Source organism: Hypanus sabinus, chromosome 6 (assembly GCF_030144855.1).
Source record: "Hypanus sabinus isolate sHypSab1 chromosome 6, sHypSab1.hap1, whole genome shotgun sequence".
Classification (NCBI taxonomy): Eukaryota; Metazoa; Chordata; class Chondrichthyes; order Myliobatiformes; family Dasyatidae; genus Hypanus; species Hypanus sabinus.
In genome coordinates this window covers 55587508-55611001 of record NC_082711.1, presented here as the reverse complement: position 1 = coordinate 55611001, position 23494 = coordinate 55587508, and the positions used below count along the sequence as shown (strand labels likewise).

Genomic DNA, 23494 nt, shown 5'->3' with positions numbered 1-23494 from the left:
CTACTCCTAATCATGTTATACCTCTCCAAATGTTCATAAATCTGGCCTCTCAGGATCTTCTCCATCAACTTAGCAACCACTGAGGTAAGACTCACTGGTCTATAATTTCCTGGTCTATCTCTTCTCCGTTTCTTGAATAAAGAAACAACATCCGCAACCCTCCAATACTCTGGAACCTCTCCCATCCCCATTGATGATGTAAAGATCATCACCAGAGGCTCAGCAATCTCCTCCCTCACCTCCCATAGTAGCCTGGGGTACCTCTCATCCAGTCCCGGTGAGTTATCCAACTTGATGCTTTCCAAAAGCTCCAGCACATCCTCTTTATCCTCTACATCCTCAAGTATTTCAGTCTGCTCCAAGTCATCACTACAATCACCAAGATCCTTTTCCCTAGTGAATACTGAAATAAAGTATTCATTAAGTACCTCTGCTATTTCCTCCAGTTCCATACACACTTTCCCACTGTCACCCTTGATAGGTCCTATTCTTTCATGTCTTATCCTCTTGTTCTTCACATACTTATAGAATGCCCTGGGATTTTCCTTAATCCTGTCTGCCAAGGCCTTCTCATGGCCCCTTCCAGCTCTCCTAATTTCCTTCCTAAGCTCCATCCTATTAGCCTTATAATCTTCTAGATCTCTAACAATACCTAGCTCTCTGAACCTTTAGTAAGCTTTTCTTTTCTTCTTGACAAGATTTATTACAGCCTTTGCACACCATGGTTCTTGTACCCTACCATAACTGCCGTGTCTCATTGGTACGTGCCTGTGCAGAACTCCACACAAATATCCCCTGAATGTTTGCCACACTTCTTCCATACTTTTCCCTGAGAACATCAGTTTTCAATTTAAGCTTCCAATTTCCTGCCTGAAAGATTTCCCATTTCCCATTACTCCAATTAAACACATTTCTAACTTGTGTGTTCCCATTTCTCTCTAATGCTATTGTAAAGGAGATAGAATTATGATGACCATCTCCAAAATGCTTTCCCACTGAGAGATCTGACACCTGACCAGGTTCATTTCCCAATACCAAACCAAGTACAGCCTCTCTTCTTGTAAGCTTATCTACATATTGTGTTAAGAAACGTTCCTACACGCACCTAACAGACTCCACCCCATCTAAACCTTTGCTCTAGGGAGATGCCAATCAATATTTGGGAAATTAAATCTCCCATCACAACAACACTGTTTTTATTACGCCTTTCCATGATCTGTTTCCCTACCTGTTCCTCGATATCCCTGTTACTATTGGGCTGCCAATAAATAACACCCAGTAAAGTTATTGACACATTTCTGTTCCTAACCTCCATCCACAGAGACTTCGTAGACAAACCATCCAAGGCATTCACCTTTTCTGCAGCCATGACTCTATCTCTGATCAACAGTGCCACACCACACCTCTTTTGCCTCCCACCCTGTCCTTTATGAAACACCTAAAACCCGGCACTTGAAATAACCATTCCTGACTCTGAGCCATCCAAGTCTCTGTAATGGCCACCACATCATGGCTCCAAGTACTGATCCATGCTCTAAGCCTATCTGCTTTGTCCACAACACTCCTTGAGTTAAAATAGACACATCTCAAACCTTCAGTCTGAGCACGTCCCTTCTCTATCACCTGCCTATCCTCCCTCTCACACTGTCTGCAAATTTTCTCTATTTGTGAGCCAACCTCCTCTTCAGAAGTAATGCTAAGTTTTGTGCATTTACTGCTTTTCATTAGTGTTTATCATTAGAGTAATGATTATGTTTTTATTGTGCTGTATTAAATGGAAAAGATATTTGTATAAATTTATTTGCAGATCCAATATTCCACCAATCAAGAATTATAAAGATGATGTGGGAACCAAAACAGACATGGTGACATTAAACCCAAGTATTCTTAGAAACAGGTGATTATGTATAAATATATAAAACTAAACCAAAAGTAGATATAGAGAGAAGGATAATGTTAAGAATATTGAATGAGGAAAACAGGTTTAGTAAATAACTATATGATGTATTTTTCAACAATGCATTTTCAGCAATCTTACAAATTTTCTTTCACTCTTTGCCAGCTGGGATTTTCCTCTTTATTTTTGAGTGCTGGAACTTCCATTGCCTAAACCCCTCTGATCCCGATTTAGTTGAGTTCTGCCTCATTCACAGGCAGCTTTACATCGGGTGACCCATCTTGAAGAGAAGGTCACCTGTGATATGATGAACCATGACCGGTTGCGGCTGGGAATTGCTGCTATATTTAAAGCAGTCAAAAGATTCTCCAAGGGGACCTGAGAATTGGAAATTATTTGAATTTACTCTTCTCACCACCAAACGTTTTGTGAACTAATAATTTATTTGAGCAAAGGATCAACCTGAAAAGGGCTTGAATGTATCCGACTGCTTAATCAGTATCCATCATTACTGGCAGGTAACAGAAGTCGGTGTAACATGGCTGACCTCAGTCCAACAGAATGCAGCTCCATTTTTTGCATTGTTGAGCTCTGCTTAAATCCAGCCTTTGATCAGCTTGAGACAATCTGAAATCTTCAATGTAAAAAAGGGAATTTATTATACGATGCAAGATCCCGGTTTAATTATTAAGTTCAAAGTACAATTTATATATACATTTTACATCCTTGAGATTTGTCTCTGAACAGGCAGCCGTGAAACATAAAATAACCCATTATAAAGAATTAGCAAGTACTGGTGAGCATGTAAAGCACAAACTCTATTTGCACGGTGTCATGTATTGAAAAGGAAATTGAAATTGAAATGGTAAGGTTTGTTGATGTAGATTGAGACTAGTCAAGTACTGTGATGATGGGACAGAACACGTGAGGGAGCATGGAATTGAGAGTGAGAAATAAAGGCATATCCAGAGCATGCAGCATCGAACCATGATGTATGCACTATGCAATGAAGTGTTAAGATAGGTTGCAAATACACAACAGTGGGGTCAAGGATACAGACATTTAAAGTAAGTTTAACGTTAATTGATGAGAATGGAGAAATGTGGGTTCCAAAACTTCCAATGTTTTATGGAGCCAGTTACACTAGGTCTGAGATGGAAGTGGTGGCACTCCTCATTTGAACTTTAAGCCGACAGTAAAACCCAGTCTCTATGAAAAAGAGGTACCGTCTTGCAGAGCGGTCCTTGTGGGTTGTCGTCTGATTCATGTGTGTCAAAGTAGGAAGGCTTTGGCTGAAACAGGACTTCAGCAAGAACAGGCGGCATCTCGGTAAGTTCATTTCTTATTTCTTATTCAACTCTAGAGTGAATAGGGGGTGTTCCTTCTGTCAGTATTCTGTTCTGGGTTTCAGATCTGTGATTTCCAATGGAGTCCCAGCATCCACGATGGCCACATCTGTGCCAGGTGCATCAAGATGCAGCTCCTTAGAGACTGTATTGGGAAATGGAGCTGCAGCAAAATGACCTTCAGCTTGTTGGGAAAAGTGAGGCAGTGATAGACAGGAGCTACAGAAAGGTAGCCACCCCAAGTTATACAGGAGAGAGATAAATAGGTGACTGTCAGGAGAGGGAAGGGGAAACATCAGATAGTAGAGAGCACTCCTGTGGCAGTCCTCCTCAACAATAAGTACTTCATTTTGAGTACTATTGGGCGGGGGGAGAACAGTCTACCTGGGGAAAGCAACAGTGGCCATGCCTCTGGCATTGAATCTGGCCCAGCGGCTCAGAAGGCAGGGAACGGAAGAGGATTGCAGCAGTTATGGGGGAGCTCTATAGTCATGGGGACAGATAGGCAATTCGGTGGATTCAAAAAGGAATCACAGTTGGTAGTTAGCCTCCCAGATGCCAAGATCTGTGATGTTTCTGAAGACGTCCACAGTATCCAGAAAAGGAAGTGTGAGCAGCCAGAAGTCATTGGACATATTGGTACCAATGACACTGGAAGGAGAAGGGAAGAGGTCCTAATAAAACAAAATATAGAGAGTTGGGAAGGAAGTTGAGAAGCAGGACCTCAGGGATAGTAATCTCGAATTTGCTGCCTGTGCAACGCAAAGGTGAGGATAAGAACAGAATGAAGTGGCAGATAAGTGTGTGGCTGAATAATTGGAGCACGGGTCAGGGATTCTGATTTTTGGATAATTGGGATCTCTTTAGTGGCAGGTGAAACCTGTACAAAAAGGACCAGTTGCACCTGATTCCCAGGGGAACCAATATTCTTTTGGGTAGATTGACTAGAGCTATTGGGACTGGTTTAAATTAATATGGCAGAAGATAGCAGCCAAGGTGATAGAGCCGAGTATGAGCCAATAGGTTTACATGCAGATGGTGGATGTAATATGAATGTAAGAAAGGACAAACCAATAATTGGGTACACATGCAGAGAGAACAAAGTGTTAAATTGCACCACAGAGGCAAAATTGAAAAGGGTGCAGGACTAAAGGTGCTGTATTTAAATGGATATAGCATTTGGAATAAGGTGGACAAACTCACACAATTAGAGATTGGTCAATATGACATTGTGGGTATCACTGAATTGTTGCTGAAAGAAGGTAATAGTTGGGAGCTTAACATCAAAGGATATACTTTGTTCAAAAGGACGGGCAGTAGGCATAGGTTATGGTGTGGCTCTGTTGGTAAGAGATGTGGGGTTGAGATTTCAAAGGGAGTTTAGAAAGGAATGCAATAAGGGTAATGACAGAATTGTAATGGGGACCAATATGCAAAGGGATTGAGAAAAACAGACTGGTTTCAGATCACAAGAGAGAGAATTTGTTGAATGGCTATGAGATGTAATTTTAGAGCAGTTTGTGCTTGACCCTGCTTGGGGAAAGGCTATTTTAGATTGAGTGTTGTGTAGTAACCCAGAACTCAAATGGGAGCTTAACGTAAAGAAACCCTTAGGAGGCAGTGATGATGGACTAGAAGATTGCAAATGTCACTCCACACTTTATGAAGGGAGGAAGGCCAAAGGAAGGAAATTACCAAAACCCAACAAGGACATCAGAATGTGCCTAGGCACGTGAAGGGAAAATGAAGTAATTGTGATGGAGAGATATCCCATTCCAACTGTAGATGAGATGCTACAGGGTATGAATGGAGCTGCAGAGTTTAGTAAATAAAACTTGAAATGGGGCTATCTCCAGATAGAACTAACTCCAGAATCTAGAAGGATAACCACATTTACTGTGCATAATGGCATGTGTAGGTAAAAGAGACGGATATTAGGTGTGTCAACAGCCAGTGAGCAGTACCAGCATGAGATAGCAAATGCTTTAATTGGAATTGAAGTTGAAAACATCTCAGGTGATGTGATTTTACATGTACCTAACCAAAAACTGCATGATGAGAGACTGCATGCTGTCTTAAAGAGATTTGTAGAGTGTGGACTGACACAGAACCTGGAGAAATGTCAGTTCAATATGGGCAGACTAATTTTCATAGGAATTTTCTTGTCACAGAAAGGCATCAGTCCAACTGTGGAGAGAATGTGAGCAGTGATGGATGCTCGTGAACCACCACACACCACAGAAGTGACACACAGTCAAGTTTGGAGAAGAACAGAAACAAGCATTCAAAGACCAAAAAAGAGGAGCTAGCCAGAGCAAGTACAGTGGCATATTTTGATAAAGATGCGCCAACTAAATTAATAGCAGATGTCAGCCCAGTCAGATTGGGGACAGTTCTCATACAAAAACAAAATGAAGAAATGGTACCTGTCTGCTGTGTGAGCTGTGGTCTCACAGACTGTGAACAAAATACTCACAAACAGAGCGAGGAGCATTAGCACAAGTAAGGGCCTGTGAAGGACTTCATTCTTACTTGTATGAGTGAGAATTTTACTTGATCACAGATTATAAAACTTTGGAGATGATTTACAGCTCAAGATCCAAACTATGTGCATGTATAGAGCACAAATATGAGGAAATCTGCAGATGCTGGAAATTGTCATGACAAAGGGTCTCAGCCAGAAACATCAACTGTACTTCTCCCTATAGATGCTGCCTGGCCTGCTGCGTTCCACCAGCATTTTGTGTGTGTCGCATGTATAGAGCAGTGGGTCTTGAGATGCAACCATATGTCTACAGAGTCACACACATGCCAGGAAAACATAACATTGCAGACCCACTCTTGAGGCTACTGGAAGGGATTGCTCAAAGAGAGAGACACAAGCACGATTCAGAGGGATATGTCAGGTTCACAGCTGTGAGGGCTCTGCCTACAGCCCTGACAACACGAGAGATAGAGAGAATGTCAACAACAGATCCAGAGCTGCAGGAGGTGTGTAAAGCCATCATGAATAGTCACTTTGAGAACTGTGTGGCACATACACCCACAGCAAATAAGCTGTGTGTAGTGGATCATAGAAAACCTACAGCACAATACAGGCCCTTCGGCCCACAAAGCTGTGCCAAACAATTCCTTACCCTAGAACTACGTAGGCTTTCTCATAGCCCTCTATTTTTCCTAAAGTCCATGTACCTATCCAGGAGTCTCTTAAAAGACCCTATCGTTTCTGCCTCCACCACTGCTGGCAGCCCATTCCACGCTCTCACCAAGCTCTGAGGTAATCTTACCTCAGAGGGCACAGATTGTGTTACCTAAAGCCTTGCACATCCAGGCACTTGTCCTAGCTCATGAAGGACACTTGGGAATAGTTGGTACAAAACTATATCTCAGAACTGAAGTTCGGATAAAGCAGCTGAAAAATACTGCAAAATTTGTTACAGTTGTCAAACTGTATCAAGACCCAACCCTCCAAAACCACTAAAACTGACACTGTTACTGGATGGTCTTTGGTGGGAGGTAGCTTTTGATTTGCTTGGACCATTACCAACAAACCATTCCATTCTAGAACTTGTTGATTACTACAGCTGAATTAACTAATATGAATTTTTGGCCTCTACAACTGCAGAGAGAGTTAATCTGGAGAACGTTTTCAGTAGACGTGCACTGCCTGTATCTGTCAAATCAGATATTGGATCTCAATTCAGATCTGAATAGTTCAAGGAATATTGTGAGTGTAATGGAATAAAATACTTGAAAAAAAAACACCAAAGTGGGCTCAGGCAAAATGGTGAAGTGGAGCTCCAAAATGTATCACTGATGAAAAGGATAAGCATTGCTCAAGCAGAAGGATTTGACTGGAAACGTAAGCCGAGGATGTATGTCACTGCACACAGACGTGTGGAACATGCCTCTACAGGAAAAAGTCCTGCCAAAATTCACTACAACCACATAATGAGGGGGATGTTACCTGAGTTGACTGTAAAAGTTGGGGACACTGTGCTTATCCGTCAGGAGAAAGTGGACAAATTCACCACACCTTTCAACAGAAAACTACACAGGGTGAGGAAAACAGGAAATCAAGTGGCAGTTGAACCTCCATCTTGAGTGCCCTGTGCAAGGAACACAGCCAACACAAGAGAAACTTCTGACAAACAGAAGGAAATTCAAATATTTGACAATAAGGTACCGGGTCAGGAGGACAATATGATGGATAGTTATAGACAAGCTCAGGTTCACAGTGAACAAAAGCCATTACCAGACATTGAAAGCAAAGAGAAACCAGTAGAGAGACCTCAAAAGGTTAGAGAACAACCTGTGAAGTTTAATGACTGTGTATTGAAGTAGAGCTTTAGGTTTCATTGAAACAATGAAAACTGTTTGTAAGTTAAAAAATGAGTTTACAGTTACAATTGAAACAGAAAATGTGTTAGTTATAGCCATGCATATCAGGCAATAGGTGTTGAATTGAAATAGTTAAAATGGTGAGTTGAATGTATTCTAAAACATTGAAGTTCATTTCTCAGGAAAGGAGGGATGTCATGTATTGAAATAGTAAGGCCAGTTAATGTCGTTTGACACTTGTCAAATACAGCGATGATGTCATCATTCTGGGACAGAACAACAAGTCATGTGAGGGAGCATGAAAGTGAGACTGAGAAATAAAGACACGTTCATCCAGCCTTCGTATCTAAGTCACACTTGATGGCCAGGAGCTGGACTTAGCTGTCAGAGGCTGTTTGAAGTGCACTCCATTGGGAGCATTTAATAGGTAGTGGAGCTTGTCCCCACTACCACCCCGAGCGTTAACAACATAAAGAAACCAAAATATAAGAATGCAAGAAATAACAGAATGAGACGATTTGGTACATTAGTCTATCATACGATAAAATAATGGCTGTTGGAATCTTCGCCTCAACTCCACTTCTTGTCTGTTCTTTGTAACACGCAACTCCTCAAAATCTGTACAATTCAGTCTCCACAGCTCCTTGGGACAGAGAATTCCAAAGAATTATGACTTTCTGAGAGAAGATTTTTTTCTTCATCTGTGATAGCGAACCAGATAAACAGTTGAAAATATTGAAAGAATTTGATGGAGTGAATGCAGAGAAAACATTTCCAGTTGTGGAGAAGAACATAGTCAAAGAATATGAATAGTGGACATCAGTAATGCAAATCAAGAATTTAGAAGAAACTTCTTTACCCATAATTGGTGAGAGTGCAGAACTTTCTATCACAGAGATCAATTAGAATGAATAGAATAAAGACCGAATGGGTAAGTGGATGGGATCTACCCCAGGTTTGTGAGAATGGCAAAAGAGTGCTGGTGCTGGTGAGGTCCCAGAACACTGGAGAGTAGTTGATATTGTACCTTTATTTAAAAAGGACAATAGGGGCAAATGAAGAAAAATTTTGACCAATGAGCCTTAAATCAGTCGGTAGTAGAAAAATATTGCAGAACATTAGGCATAGAATTTACACACATCTGGAAAAGCATGGATTTATTGTGGATAGTCAATATGGCTTAATTTGAATGGGGTAGGAGAGGTCATGCACGTGTATAATTTAGAACTTCAATTCCTAGTGGGCAATGCGGACGGTTCTCCCAGAATCGGAAGATACGATGGTCAGAGGTTGCCTGTGGTCACTGTTGAGCAGCAGTTCAGTCATAAAGTGTTCTAATTTAAACCCACACCAAGCTTGTCTTTATTAAAAACAAACGTAACATGCTTACGTTGGCATGAGGCAGAAGACATTAGCAGAAGATGGCGTGAGGTCTAAATTTGGAGAGTAAATAAATACTGTGCATGAGTATAAAAAGTGCTAGAAGCAAGTAAGGTTGGATGCTAGTTACAATGGAGAGAAGCTGCCCGACAAGGTGAAAGAGCATGTTGTTCCCAAAGTTTAGCAGCCACCAAATTCACCAAGAGAGATTCAGATGAGAAGCCAAGGGTTCTCTTCATGGATAAGCTAAGTCCTTATGCAGTATTCCACCAATATATCTGATAACTGGAAACATTTCAAACAGCTATTCAATATATATTTAGCTGCTAGCAGAGCAGGAGGGACCGATGAAGTATTGAAAGTGTCTGTTTTTCTGCTTTTATTTGGTGCAGTTGCTTTGGACATCTATAACAGCTTTCAAATTGATGAGACGTCTTTTACGTTGGATAATCCCATGTCAAAATTTGAAGAGGGTTTTGTCCCAATTAAAAGCATCATGTTTGAGAGATATCAGGTCTTTTCCCCTCTGTAACCAGAAACAATGTGTTAGCTTTGACCAATCCTTAGCTGAGCTACACATACTGAGGGAGTCCTGTGAGTTTGGAAATTTGAGAAACTCACTAGTTAGAGACAGAATGGTTTGTGGAATTCCAGATAATAGTCTCAGAGAAAGACTGCTGCATGAAAAAGTTCTACCACCGGAAACATCTGTGAATATGTGTAGGTCAGCAGAGACCACATGAGCACAAGTTATGAAGCTGCACAGGGCAGACACAGCAGTACATGTTGTGAAAACTGAGGAGAAGTCCACAAGGCATTTCCCAAAGCAATCACAAAGCAAAGAGGAAGGCTCAAACTGCAAATGCAGCAAATGTGGAGGTAGTCACATTCCAAAGACATGCAACACACACAACACACAAAATGCTGGTGGAACACAGCAGGCCAGGCAGCATCTATAGGGAGAAGCGCTGTCGACGTTTTGGGCTGAGACCCTTCATCAGGACTAACCGAAAGGAAAGATAGTAAGATATTTGAGATGGGACGTCACATGATGACGTAGGATCAAGACGTGAAAATCCAGCTCTCCCATAAAAAAACTAATAAATTAATGTTTAAGTGAAAAAAGTTAGTATTTTCTAAAAACTATGTCTAAATTACTCAGGATTTTCCTTAGATATGCCTCCTAAACAGACAAAGAAGAAAACTCCTACATTGTAGACAGTACAAGCTGGGCCGGCCGCCATGAAGAAGCCTCAGACTCAAGTGCATCTTACCTCTGGCGATATAGAACAGGAATCGGCCACAACATCAACAGTCTCCAAGAAGGAACAACAGGAACTGTGCGTGCGCGCAGGAAAGGGCATGCACATACATGAGCAATTTGAACTACAAATCCCAGCTACGATTGGAAGTGGAAATGAAAATGAACCCGAGGTGGATTCGGATTCTCTGGAACATACAGATGAAGATGAGGAGGTAAAAGAAGAACAACAGGAAGAGATTGGAGGTGGAAGATATTCTGGAGACATAAGAGAAGCTTTGCACAAATAATGCATGAATTAAAAGAATTAAAAACATTAAAAATAATAAAAGAAGATATTAAAAATATGAAGGCTATGTTTGATAAAATGGTGAAAAAGCAGGAGAAAATGGACAAGAAAGTTAAAAAGCTGGAAGAAATAATGGGAGACACTATTGAGAGAGTGAATAAAATGAAAGATAATATTCTTGCCTGGACATCAGAAAGAAAACGACTGTTGAAAAAAATAGACATGCTTGAAAATTTTAGTAGACGACATAATACTAAAATTGTTGGTCTTGAAGAATGGATAGAGGGAGAGGATCCAATAAAATTTTTTCAAAAATGGATCCCGGGAAATTTGGAAATGGAAGAAGGAACCCAGTTGAGTGAAATTGAAATGGTCCACAGAGCCTTAAGATCAAAACCCCAACCTAATCAAAACCCATGACCAATCTTGATAAAATGCTTAAGATATCAAGATAAAGAAAAGATCCTGAAGGCGGTTGCCCAATGTGCCAGAAAGGGAAATGAGCCATTGATGATAGAAGGGAAAGCAGTTCTTTTCTATCCTGATATAAGTTATGACCTTTTGAAGAGAAAGAAGGAAATTAACCCAGTGAAAAAAGTTTTATGGGAAGAGGGTTATAAATTTATATTGCGCCACCCGGCAACACTGATAATTTTTTTGGATGACAGAAAAAGAAGATTTTTTACTGATCATCAGGATGCAGAGGAGTTTGCACAAGAACTCCCAAGTATTCACTAGACACAGTAAAGATTTAAAAGTGAAACAGATTAAAGATGAAGACGGGGACATTGAAGTAAGTTGATGGACATTAAGGACAGAAGAATATTTAAATATACTTATAATTATATGATACAGGGGGAGAAAGGTAAAAATTTGAGAAATATTAATCGAGAGTAGTGATATTATTTTTTCTTATCTTATATATACTTTTTTCATGTTACGGGGGAGCTGGGGGAACTTCGGATCGATTGCTACGGGATTCACGTGTGTAATCATGGCATTTGCCATGACCCACACAATGGAGGGGGATAATGTTGTGTTTTTTTTCATTCGCAATATTAGCAGGGGTTTTTTTTGTGTTTTTTTTCTTTATAATCTATTTTTCTTTTATCTTTCTTTCTTTGCCTGGATGATGGGAGGACAGACACCTAGCAACATGGAGAATTTTAAAATAATTCCCCAAGGTACTAAGAGAGTTGAGATATTATGTATTATTATAGACTGGAGTAACCCCGTTAAAAATAATGACTAATTTACTGAATTTTAAAAGTTTTAATGTTAATGGGCTTAATGGACAGGTGAAAAGAAAAAGAATTTTAACATACATTAAGAAAATGAAAGTAGATATAGCTTTTATACAAGAAACACAATTAACAGAGATAGAACATCAGAAATTAAAGAGAGATTGGGTCGGAAATGTTATAGCAGCTTCATTTAATTCAAAAGAGAGGGGAGTTGCAATTTTGGTCAATAAAACTTTACCAATTAAAATACAAAATGTATTAATTGATTCTGTGGGAAGATATGTAATTATACATTGTCAAATCTTTTCAGAACTATGGACTCTTATGAATATTTATGCACCAAATGAAAACGATGTAAATTTTATACAAGAGGCTTTTTTGAATTTGGCTGACGTACATGATAAAATATTAATATGTGGAGACTTTAACTTTTGTCTAGACCCAGTTTTCGATAGGTCAACAAAGGTTGTTACAAAACCAAATGTAGCAAAATTAACTTTATCACTGATGAAAGATTTAAATTTGATTGATATATGGAGAAGACTTAATCCAAGAGAAAGAAATTATTCATTTCATTCAAATAGACATAAAAATAATTCAAGGATAGATTTTTTCTTACTATCAGTGAATATTCAAGACAGAGTGAAAAATTTGGAATATAAAGCAAGAATATTGTCAGATCATTCCCCCTTGATAATGACAATGATAATGATGGATAAGGAGGAATCGATTTACAGATGGAGATATAATTCAATATTATTAAAGCGTCAAGATTTTTGTGATTTTATGAAAAAACAGATCCAGATCCAGTTTCTTTTAGATACAAACTTACATTCAGTTGATGATAAATTTATATTATGGGATACGATGAAGGCATATTTGAGAAGCCAGATAATAAGTTATACTTTTAAAATTAAGAAGGAATATATGGTAGAAATAGATCAATTGGAAAAAGAGATTACAAAATTAGAAAAAGAATCTCAAAGATATAAGACAGCAGAAAAACAAAGACAACTTGTTAATAAGAAGCTACAATATTATACACTTCAGACATATCGAACAGAAAAAGCAATCATGAGAACTAAACAGACATATTATGAACTTGGTGAAACATCACACAAGATTCTTGCTTGGCAGTTAAAAACAGACCAGGCTTCCAAAACACTGTGCAATTAGAACAAGTGTAAATAAAATTACTTATAAACCTTTAGAAATCAATGAAACTTTAAAAATTTTTTATTCTGAATTGTATCAATTAGAATCACAAAATGATATTTTTGAGATAGAAAGGTTTTTATTACAAACAACTCTCCCAATATTGAATTTGGAAGAACAGAAGGGATTAGATGTGCCTTTTACATTAAAAGAGGTCAAAGAAGCTCTAGGATCACCTCAGAGTAATAAATCTCCAGGAGAAGATGGTTTTCCACCTGAATTTTACAAAAAGTTTAAAGATTTATTAATTCCTCCTTTTATGGAGTTAATAAACCAAGCAGAAAGAATGCATAAACTTCCAGAATCTTTTTCGACAGCTATTTTAATAGTATTGCCAAAAAAAAACAGAGATCTTATAAAGCCAACATCATATAGACCTATTGAACACAGACTATAAAATAATAGCAAAGATTTTATCTAATAGATTATCTAAATACTTACCAAAATTAATACACATGGACCAAACAGGATTTAATAAAAATAGACAATCAGCAGATAATGTAACTCGGTTACTTAGCGTAATTCATTTGGCACAAAAGAGGGAAGAAATGAGTGTGGCAGTTGCTTTGGATGCAGAAAAAGCAATTGATAGATTGGAATGGGATTTTTTTCTTTAAGGTATTGGAAAAATATGGATTAGGAGTATCTTTTATAAAATGGATTAAAACCATAAATACTAACCCCAAAGCTAAAGTGGTGACAAATGGCCAAATTTCAACATCATTTTAGTTAACAAGGTCAACTAGACAAGGTTGCCCATTATCACCTGCTTTATTTGTGTTGGCGATAGAACCATTAGCTGAATTAATTAGAACTAACTCAGATATTATGGGTTTCAGAGTTAATCAGGAGGAATATAAGATTAACTTATTTGCTGATGATTTTCTGATTTATCTAACCAACCCATTACATTTGTTGCATAAATTATCTTCTCGATTGGAAGATTATTGGAAAATATCAGGGTACAAAATAAATTGGGATAAAAGTGAAATTCTACCCCTTACTAAAGGAGATTATAGTCAGTGTTGATTAATAACTCAATTTAGATGGCCGATAAATGGTATAAAGTATTTATGATTGATAATAATATAAAAAAAATATATAAATTAAATTATTTGCCGTTATTGAAAAAAATTCAAGAGGATCTTGATAAATGGATGATGTTACCAATAACATTAATAGGTAGAGTCAATAATGTAAAAATGAATATATTCCCTAGATTACAATACTTATTCCAAACATTACCAATATAATTACTGCAGAAATTTTTTCAAGAATTAAATAAATATGTGAGGAAATTCCTTTGGAAAGGTAAGATGTCAAGAATATCATTGGAAAAATTGACATGGAAATTTGACCTAGGAGAGTTACAATTACCAAATTTTAAGAATTATTACAAAGCAAATCAACTTAGATTTATTGCATCTTTTTTGATGAAGATAAACCGGCATGGATTAGAATAGAATTAGACAAAATAGGAGAAAATATACCAGAAGATTTTATATATAAATGGGAATCTAAATGGATACAGGAAAATAAAGAATCTCCTATACTAAAACATTTGATCGATGTATTGAATAAGATAAATGTTGATGATGAGATAAAGAAGTCTTTATTAACAAAGAGACCTTTAATTCAAAATAAACTTATCCCTTTTATAATGGATAATTAACTTTTATATAACTGGTTTCACAAAGGGATTAGATATATAGGAGACTGTTTTGAATGAGGTATATTGATGTCATTTGACCAATTAAAGAATAAATATAAAATATCAAATAGCACTGTTTTCTGTTATTTCCAATTAAGGGCTTATTTAAGAGATAAACTGGGTCAAACAATGTTATTGCCGAAACCTAATGGAATAGAAACTTTAATTCATAAAGGAAAAATTAAAAAAATGATTTCTGGTATGTATAATTTGAATCAAATCAGGCAATTAAACAAGGAATTCGTAAGTCAAGACAAAAATGGAAAACTGATTTGAATATTAAAATTGATGAAACAAGTTGGTCGAGATTATGTCTTGACAGTATGACAAATACAATAAATGTTCAACTAATATTAGTACAATTTAACTTTTTACATCAAATATATATTACACCGCAAAAAATAAATAGATTAAACTCAAATTTATCTGATGAATGTTTTCGATGTAATCAAGAAATTGGTACTTTTTTACATTCTACTTGGTCTTGTTCTAAAATTCAACCTTTTTGGACAAATTTAAGAGTTTTACTGGAACAAATTATTGGAATACAACTTCCACATAATCCAATATTATTTTTACTAGGTGATATTGAAGGGATAAAATCAAAATCCAAATTGAATAAATATCAGGAAGAATTCATAAAAATTGCATTGGCAGTAGCCAAAAAGGCTATTGCAGTTACTTGGAAATCGGATTCATACTTAAGTATAGATCATTGAAAGAATGAAATTTTTAGCTGCATTCCACTTGAAAAAATTACTTATAATTTAAGGGATAAATATGAAATATTTCTGAAAATTTGGTGCCCTTATTTACAAAAGATAGGATTAAATATATAGGTGCTCCGAAGATAAAATTATTGGTTATCTGAGGAAATAAATAAATATACATATTAAAGCTATTCTCAACTCCATGGAGCATGTGGGGATCTTCTGATATCCAGGCATTCATTCATCTTTCTTTCTTTCTTTCTTTCTTTCTTTCTTTCTTTCTTTCTTTCTTTCTTTCTTTCTTTCTTTCTTTCTTTCTTTCTTTCTTTCTTTCTTTCTTTCTTTCTTTCTTTCTTTCTTTCTTTCTTTCTTTCTTTCTTTCTCTCTTTCTTTCTTTCTTTCTTTTTTCTTCTTTTTTTCTATAGGGATATGTTAGGGGGAGGGGTTGGGGGGGGAAGGGTTGATAATTTTTTTCTTTCTGTAACCTATTTGAAAATTCAATTAAAAAACAATTAAAAAAAAGAAAGAGATTTGAAAGTAGTGGGGGGAGGGAGAAATGCGAAATGACAGGAGAAGACCGGAGGGGGTGGGATGAAGCTAAGAGCTAGAAAGGTGATTGGCGAAAGTGATACAGAGCTGGATTTACCCCTTGATTATGACCCCACTAAGGAGCACCAGGCAATTGTCCCCTATACCATCAAGAACATGGAGCATGTGGAGATCTTCCAACAACCAGGCATTCTTTCTTTCTTTCTTTCTTTTTTTTTTCTATAGGGCAGTTAGGGGGGAGGGGTTAAGGGGAGGGGGTATGGGTTATATACATTGTTTTTTCATACTTTGTAACCATTTAAAAATGCAATAAAAAAAGTTTAAAAAAAAAGAACCTTATCAACTCTGGGGATCTCCCATCCACTGCCACCAACCTCATAGTTCCCACATCCCGCACTTCCCATTTCTCCCTCCTGCCCAAGATCCACAAACCTGCCTGTCCAGGTAGACCTATTGTCTCAACTTGCTCCTGCCCCACTGAACTCATTTCTGCATACCTTGGCACTCTTATCCCCCCTTGTTCAATTTCTTCCCACTAATGTTCGTGATACTTCTCATGCTTTGAATTTTTTCAATGATTTTAAGTTCCCTGGCCCACACCGTCTTATTTTCATCATGGACATCCAGTCCCTATATACCTCCATCCCCCACCGAGAAGCTCTTCGCTTTTTTTTGGATTCCAGACCTAACCAATTCCCCTGTACCACCACTCTCCTCCGTCTAGCGGAATTAGTTCTTACTCTCAATAATTTCTCCTTTGGCTCCTCCCACTTCCGCCAAACCAAGGGTGTAGCCATGGGCACCCGTATGGGTCCCAGTTATGCCTGCCTTTTTGTTGGCTTTGTGGAACAGTCCATGTTCCCAGTCTAAACCGGTATCCATCCCCCTCTTTTCCTTCGCTACATCGACGACTGCATTGGCGCTGCCTCTTGCACGCGTGCTGAGCTCGTCGACTTCATTAACCTTGCCTCCAACTTTCACCCTGCCCTCAAATTTACCTGGTCCATATCCGACACCTCCCTCCCCTTTCTTGATCTTTCTGTCTCCATTTCTGGAGATGGCCTATCTACTGATATCTACTATAAGCCTACTGACTCTCACAGCTACCTGGACAATTCCGCTTCCCACCTAGTCTCTTGCAAAAAGGCTATCCCCTTCTCACAATTCCTCCGTCTCCGCCGCATCTGCTCTCAGGATGAAGCTTTTCATTACAGGTTGAAGGAGATGTCTTCCTTCTTTAAACAAAGGGGCATCCCTTCATCCATCATCACTTCTGCTCTCAAACGCATCTCTCCCATTTTCCGCACATCTGCCCTCACCCCATCCACCCGTCACCCCACTCGGGATAGGGTTCCCCTTGTCCTTACCTACCACCCCACCAGCCTCCAGGTCCAACGTATAATTCTCCATAACTTCTGCCACCTCCAACGGGATCCCACTACCAAACATATTTTTCCCTCCCCCCCCTTCTGCTTTTCGCAGGGATCACTTCCTACGCGACTCCCTTGTCCACCCGTCCCCCACAATCCCTTCCCACCAATCTCCCTCCTGGCACTTATCCTTGTAAACGGAACAAGTGCTACACCTGCCCTTACACTTCCACCCTCACCATCATTCAGGGCCCCAGACAGTCCTTCCAAGTGAGGCGACACTTCACCTGTGAGTCGGCTGGTGTGGTATACTGTGTCCGGTGCTCCCGGTGTGGCCTTTTATATATTGGTGAGACCCGACACAGACTGGCAGACCGTTTCGCTGAACACCTACGCTCAGTCTGCCAGAAAAAGCAGGATCTCCCACTGGCCAGATATTTTAATTCCATGTCCCATTCCCATTCTGATATGTCTATCCATAACCTTCTCTATTGTCAAAATGAATCCAAACTCAGGTTGGAGGAACAACACCTTATATACCGGCTGGGTAGCCTCCAACCTGATGGCATGAACGTTGACTTCTCTAACTTCCGTTAATGCCCCTCCTCCCCTTCTTAACCATCCCCGACATATTTCGTTGTTTGCCTGTTCTCCAACTCCCTCTGGTGCTCCCCCCCACTTTCTTTCTCCCGAGGCCTCCCGTCCCATGATCCTTTCCCTTGTCCAGCTATGTATCACTTTCGCCAATCACCTTTCCAGCTCTTAGCTTCATCCCACCCCCTCCGGTCTTCTATCATTTTGCATTTCCCACTCCCCCCACTACTTTCAAACCTCTTACTATCTTTCCTTTCGGTTAGTCCTGATGAAGGGTCTCGGCCCCAAACGTCGGCAGCGCTTTTCCCTATAGATGCTGCCAGGCCTGCTGTGTTCCACCAGCATTTTGTGTGTGTTGTTGTTTGAATATCCAGCATCTGCAGATTTCCTCGTGTTTGCTTTCCAAAGACATGTCCTGCTTATGGAAAATCCTGCAATAATTGTCGGAAGAAGAAACATTTTGCAAATTGCTTCAAAACTGGGGCTACCAAGAGAAAATTGAACATGGTTGATGAGGAAATGAAGGGATTCTTTGTCAGTTCTCTATAGACTGCTGGTGCTGGTGAAACAGAATAGGCCATTCCAGCGACTGTGAATAAGGCAGCAATTCCATTCAAGCTTGGTACCAGACCCAGGTGAATCTCTCATCTATGGATCATTACAAGCGTCTCACAATAAAGTGCAAGATTTACCTAGTTAAGTTATATGTGACAGGCTATACTGGAGAGAACATTCCAGTAAAAGGGGTGTGTATAGTGACCTTCAAGCACAAGGGGCAGCAGCTAAAGTCATGGCTAGAGACTTGAGCCAATGTGCATATGAAAATCTCGACCTGCTGAAAAGAATTTTAACAGTGACGTCACAGACCAAAGATGACCACACAATGTTCATGGAGGAGTACTCAGATGTCTTTGAGGGGCTTGGATGCTTACCTGGTGTACATAGAATTCATATAAATGAGACAGTGGTTCCTGTTGTCCATGCATACAGGGAAGTTCTGTTTCCACTTTGAGACAAAGTTAAACAAGAATTAGCATGCATGGAACAGATAAATATCATACAGAAATTTGAAGAACCAATAGATTGGATGAGCTGACTGGTCTTCGTACAAAAGAAAAATGGACCATTGTGGATATGATCAAGAGAAGTAAATAAAGTCACCAAGAGAGAGCATTTTAAATTGCCAACAGAGGCAAAAATCAATGTCTTGGTTTCTAGCTGCCAAGTGGTTTAGCAAGCTCGATACATCATCTGGGTTTTGCCAGATAAAGCCTGATGAGGCAAATTTATGATAGTGGACACTTGGCACAGCACAGGGAAGATCTCACTTTCTTTGCCTACTGTACAGAATCCTGCCTGCACCAGGTCTACTACAAAATGATCCATGTGATCTTTGAGGGCTTACCTAATGTTGAGACAAAAAAATTATGGAAGGTGTTTTCAAGGATGGGAATGTTGAGAGAGCTGAAGATCAAGCCAAAGCAGGAAATGTGTGGTATATTTCTCCCCAAGGAGTCTATCACCCTAGAAAGCCAAAAAAAATTAGGGTTGTGTTTGACTGCTCTGCTAAGTATGATGGCATGGCTCTGAATGATCACTTACTAGCTGAACCTGATCTCAGAAGTGGGCAGACAGGAGTGCTCTGCAGATTCCACAAACACCCAATTGCAGTCATCTGTGATGCAGAAAAAAAGGTTCCATGTAAGCCAAGAAGACAGAGATTACTTAAGGTTCAAGTGGTGGGAAAATGGCAATATAAATTCAGAGCCAAAAGAATATTGCATGAAGTTCCATCTTTTTGGAGCAGCATCCTCTACTGGCTGCACAAATTATGGAATGAAGTATCTTGGAAGCCAAGATGAAAAAGAGTATCCAGCAGTAGCCAACTTCATCAGAAAAAAATTCTATATTGATGATGGCCTCATCAGTGTAGAATCTGTGGATACAGCCATCAAACTGGTGAGAGAAGTGCAAAGTGTGTGTGCGAAAGGGAGATTACACCTCCACAAGTTCACCTCCAACAACAGAGAAGAATTGGAGTCAATTCTGGAAGTGAACGAGCTAGTGGAGCTCAGGATGTGGATCTCAATCATGATAAACTCCCAGTCCAGACCATGTTGGGAGTAAAGTGGAGTATGTTCAGTGACACCTTCTCTTTTAAAGTCTCCCTAGATGAGAAACCAACAACACGGTGTGGAATCCTCTCGACTGTCATCTCTAGGAAGCTAGGCTTCCTAGTTCCCTTCCTCCTACTAGGAAAGGAAGTATGACACAAAATGTGCCAGAAGGGCTTTGGATGGGACGAACCACTGTCTGGAGAATTAATGCCATGATGGGACAACTGGCTGAACGGTCTAAAGAATCTGCAAAAGCTCGAGGTTCCAAGATTCTTTGCTCCTGAAAACCAAGGGAAGGTCCAGAGAATTAAATTGCATCACTTTTCAGATGCAAGTAGCCATGGGTACGGTCAGTGCTCATATATCAGAGAACTGAGTGAAGACAAAGTGCATTGCTCCTTAGTCATAGGTAAGGCAAGGGTTGCACCCACAAGAGTTGTAACCATATTAAGGCTGGAGTTAATGGCTACAGTGGTCTCCTCAGTGGTCAGCAGTATGCTAAAGGAGGAGCTGGAGCTCAAAATTGACCAAGAGTATTTTTGGACAGATTCCTAGTTAGTTTTGGGCTATATTAACAATGAAGCCCGGGGGTTTCATGTTTTTGTTGCAAATTGAGTCCAAAGAATCAGCGAGGTAATGGATCCAGCACAGTGGTACTATATTGACACTGATCAAAATCTGGCAAATCACGCTTCCAGAGGCCTCAAGGTGGCAGAGCCAAATGGTTAAAATTGGCTTACGGGATGCAGGTTTCTGTGGGAAAGAGAGATTGTCACATCAAAGTCAAAATGGCATAGGTACTACAACCAAAGGTGGTAAAAGAGGACAATTTCTTGGAGAGACTTAAACAGTTCTTAAAATGGCATATAGCATTGAATGTGGTTGCCCGGATCCAGCAACTAGCAGAAAGAGCCAAAACAGCAAAACCCATAAATGTCAAAGACAGAGGAAAGGCCAGTCTTGTGCTTGTAACATTGGCACGAAGGGATGCTTTCAAAGAGGAAATATGAATACTGAGTCATGACAAACTGCCACACAGCCATCCATTGTTCCAACTTGACCCAATATTGCAAGGTGGTGTTCTCATGGTGGGAGGGTGACTAAAGAAGGCTTCCTTATCTCTCGACTTGAAGCATCCAGTAATTCTACCAAGAGATGGTGTGGTCAATGATCCTAGATTACTGTCATGGAAGAACTCAGCACTAAGGTAGAGGACAAACCCTTAATCAACTGAGAGAAAATGGTTACTGGTTTGTTGGTGACAGCAAATTTGTGGTGAAATACATTAAACAATGTGTTATGTGCAGGATAGCTTGCAGTCCAACAGAAATGCAAAAGGTGGCGGATCTTCCTGCTAACCGTGTTGATCCCTCACCAAAATTCTCATACTGTGGGATGGATTGTTTTGGACCATTTCACACTAAGCAAGGTCATAATGGGTACAAGAGATACGGTCTTATCTTCACCTGTCTATCCTCGAGGGCAATTCACATAGAAATGTTGGAAGCTCTAATAACTGATGCCTTCATAAATGCTTTACGGTGTTTTATAACTGTAAGACAAATCAGATTGGATCAAGGGACAGACTTTGTTGGGGCGAAAAATGAACTGACAAAAGCCTTAAAGGAAGTGGACAAAGACAGACTGACTGCTTACTTGGCCGAAAAACAATGTGACTTCACCATGAATGTACCTGATGCTAGTCACTTGGGAGGTGTCTGGGAACAGCAGATCAGGACAGTTAGGGGCATCCTAAGCTGGGTCCTCTCACACAGCACTGGAATATTAGGTGATGCTTCTTTGAGAAACTTTTTCTGTGAGGCCATGTCAATTATAAACAGCCACCCACTCACCACTGACAGCAACAAAGATCCCAAAGGCCTAGAGCCACTTACCCCAAACCATTTACTTACCATGAAAACCTCTGTCCTGCTGCCTCCACCAGGAAAATTAATATCAGAAGATCAATATGCTATGAAAAGGAGGCGCTGAGTGCAATATCTGACAGAGCAATTCTGGAGTAGATGGAAGAACGAATATCTAGCAAACATCACCCTAAGACAGCACAAGACAAAATGTGAAGATTGAAGATATTGTCATTGTAAAAGAGGAAAGAATTCCTCGCAGTGAATGGAGACTTGGAAGAGTGTCTGATGGTTGTGAAGATGAAGATGGACTGGTGCAGAGAGCCACAATACAATTAGGAAATAAAAGGCTAGGAAAAAAGGGTCAACGATTCATTAATCCATCCATTCTTGAACATCCTATTCATAAATCAGTTATACTCGTAAAAAACCACTAAAATATGTTCCAATGGAACTAATTTCTAAACACCTACATGTGTGGAGAGTTTAAAATTTCTGTCTTGATCTCAGAGTTTGTTACAAATACCAAGTATTTGGTTCTGGAAAATACCAGATTTATTCAAATATCTGTATGAAGGTTATCATAAATCGTAGTAATTTGGTGGGAGTGTAACTGTCTCAGAGACATTTTTCATTGGCATGTTTATTTTATGTTTCTGTCATAAATTCATGATTATTTGAGCTCATACAGCCATAAAAAGGGTTTTAAATGTAATAAATAAGATGTTAAAAAGGGAACATTGATAAAAAAATTGTTTAAAACATATCACCTTAAAATATTGTTTGATTAAGAGTTTTGTGCTCTTTATGTAAGGTTTTATTTAATGTAGAGTGTAACAGGTCACATGACCAGAGGTTAATAAGAGCATAACCGTGGCATTATGCGTCAGAACCAACATGGATGCAGAGAAAGACATATAGCTAAAATAACCACATTCTGCATGTGGTCCAAGAGGCGTACACGGTAATTGTTTTCATTTGTTCTACAAAGAATATTTCGTATAATGTTGTTGATGTGCCTTTACGTGGACAGTATGATACATTTTCGGTGATTTTATTCTACTTCAGCATACTTCTGTTCTGCGAATGTGTTTTGGGCCTGTTATTAGCAGACACCAGCTTGAGAGACTTTAAAAGACAGAGAGATGTATGCTTCAAACCTTTTATATCTTTTATTTTCTTACAGTTTTCACGGTGTCTGTGGAAGAAAAAGAGAGAGAGAGAGATACAAATAAATCTTCAAGGACATCTGTATGATGCGTGGCCATTATTTCATTGAACCAGTGTAGTTACACCCCATTTGGAGTACTGCGTTCAGTTCTGGTCACCTCACTACAGGAAGGAGGTGAATACTTCAGAGAGTGCAGAGGAGATTTGCAAGCATGTTACCTGGATTGGAGGGTGTACTTTATGAGAGAAGGGAGAGTGAACTCAGCCTTTTTTCCATGGAGCAACTGAGGATGAGGGGTGACCTGATAGAGGTGTATAAAATGATCAGGGACTTTGTTCGTGTAGATAGCCAGAGGCTTTTTCCCAGGGCTAAAATTACTCACACAGGGGGGCATAGTTTTAAGGTGCTTGGAAATAAGTAGCGAGGGGATGTCA

At 39.3% G+C, this 23494-nt stretch overlaps 1 protein-coding gene across 1 annotated transcript in view; it reads left to right on the top strand.

Annotated features, from left to right (window-relative positions):
* The window catches only part of LOC132395152 (alpha-N-acetylneuraminide alpha-2,8-sialyltransferase-like), a 75079-nt gene that overhangs the window by 44119 nt on the left and 7466 nt on the right, over positions 1-23494 (top strand). The window contains exon 5 of the mRNA XM_059971451.1: positions 1808-1897. Within this exon, the coding sequence (XP_059827434.1) occupies positions 1808-1897 (90 nt within the window). The remainder of the gene's footprint in view (positions 1-1807; positions 1898-23494) is intronic.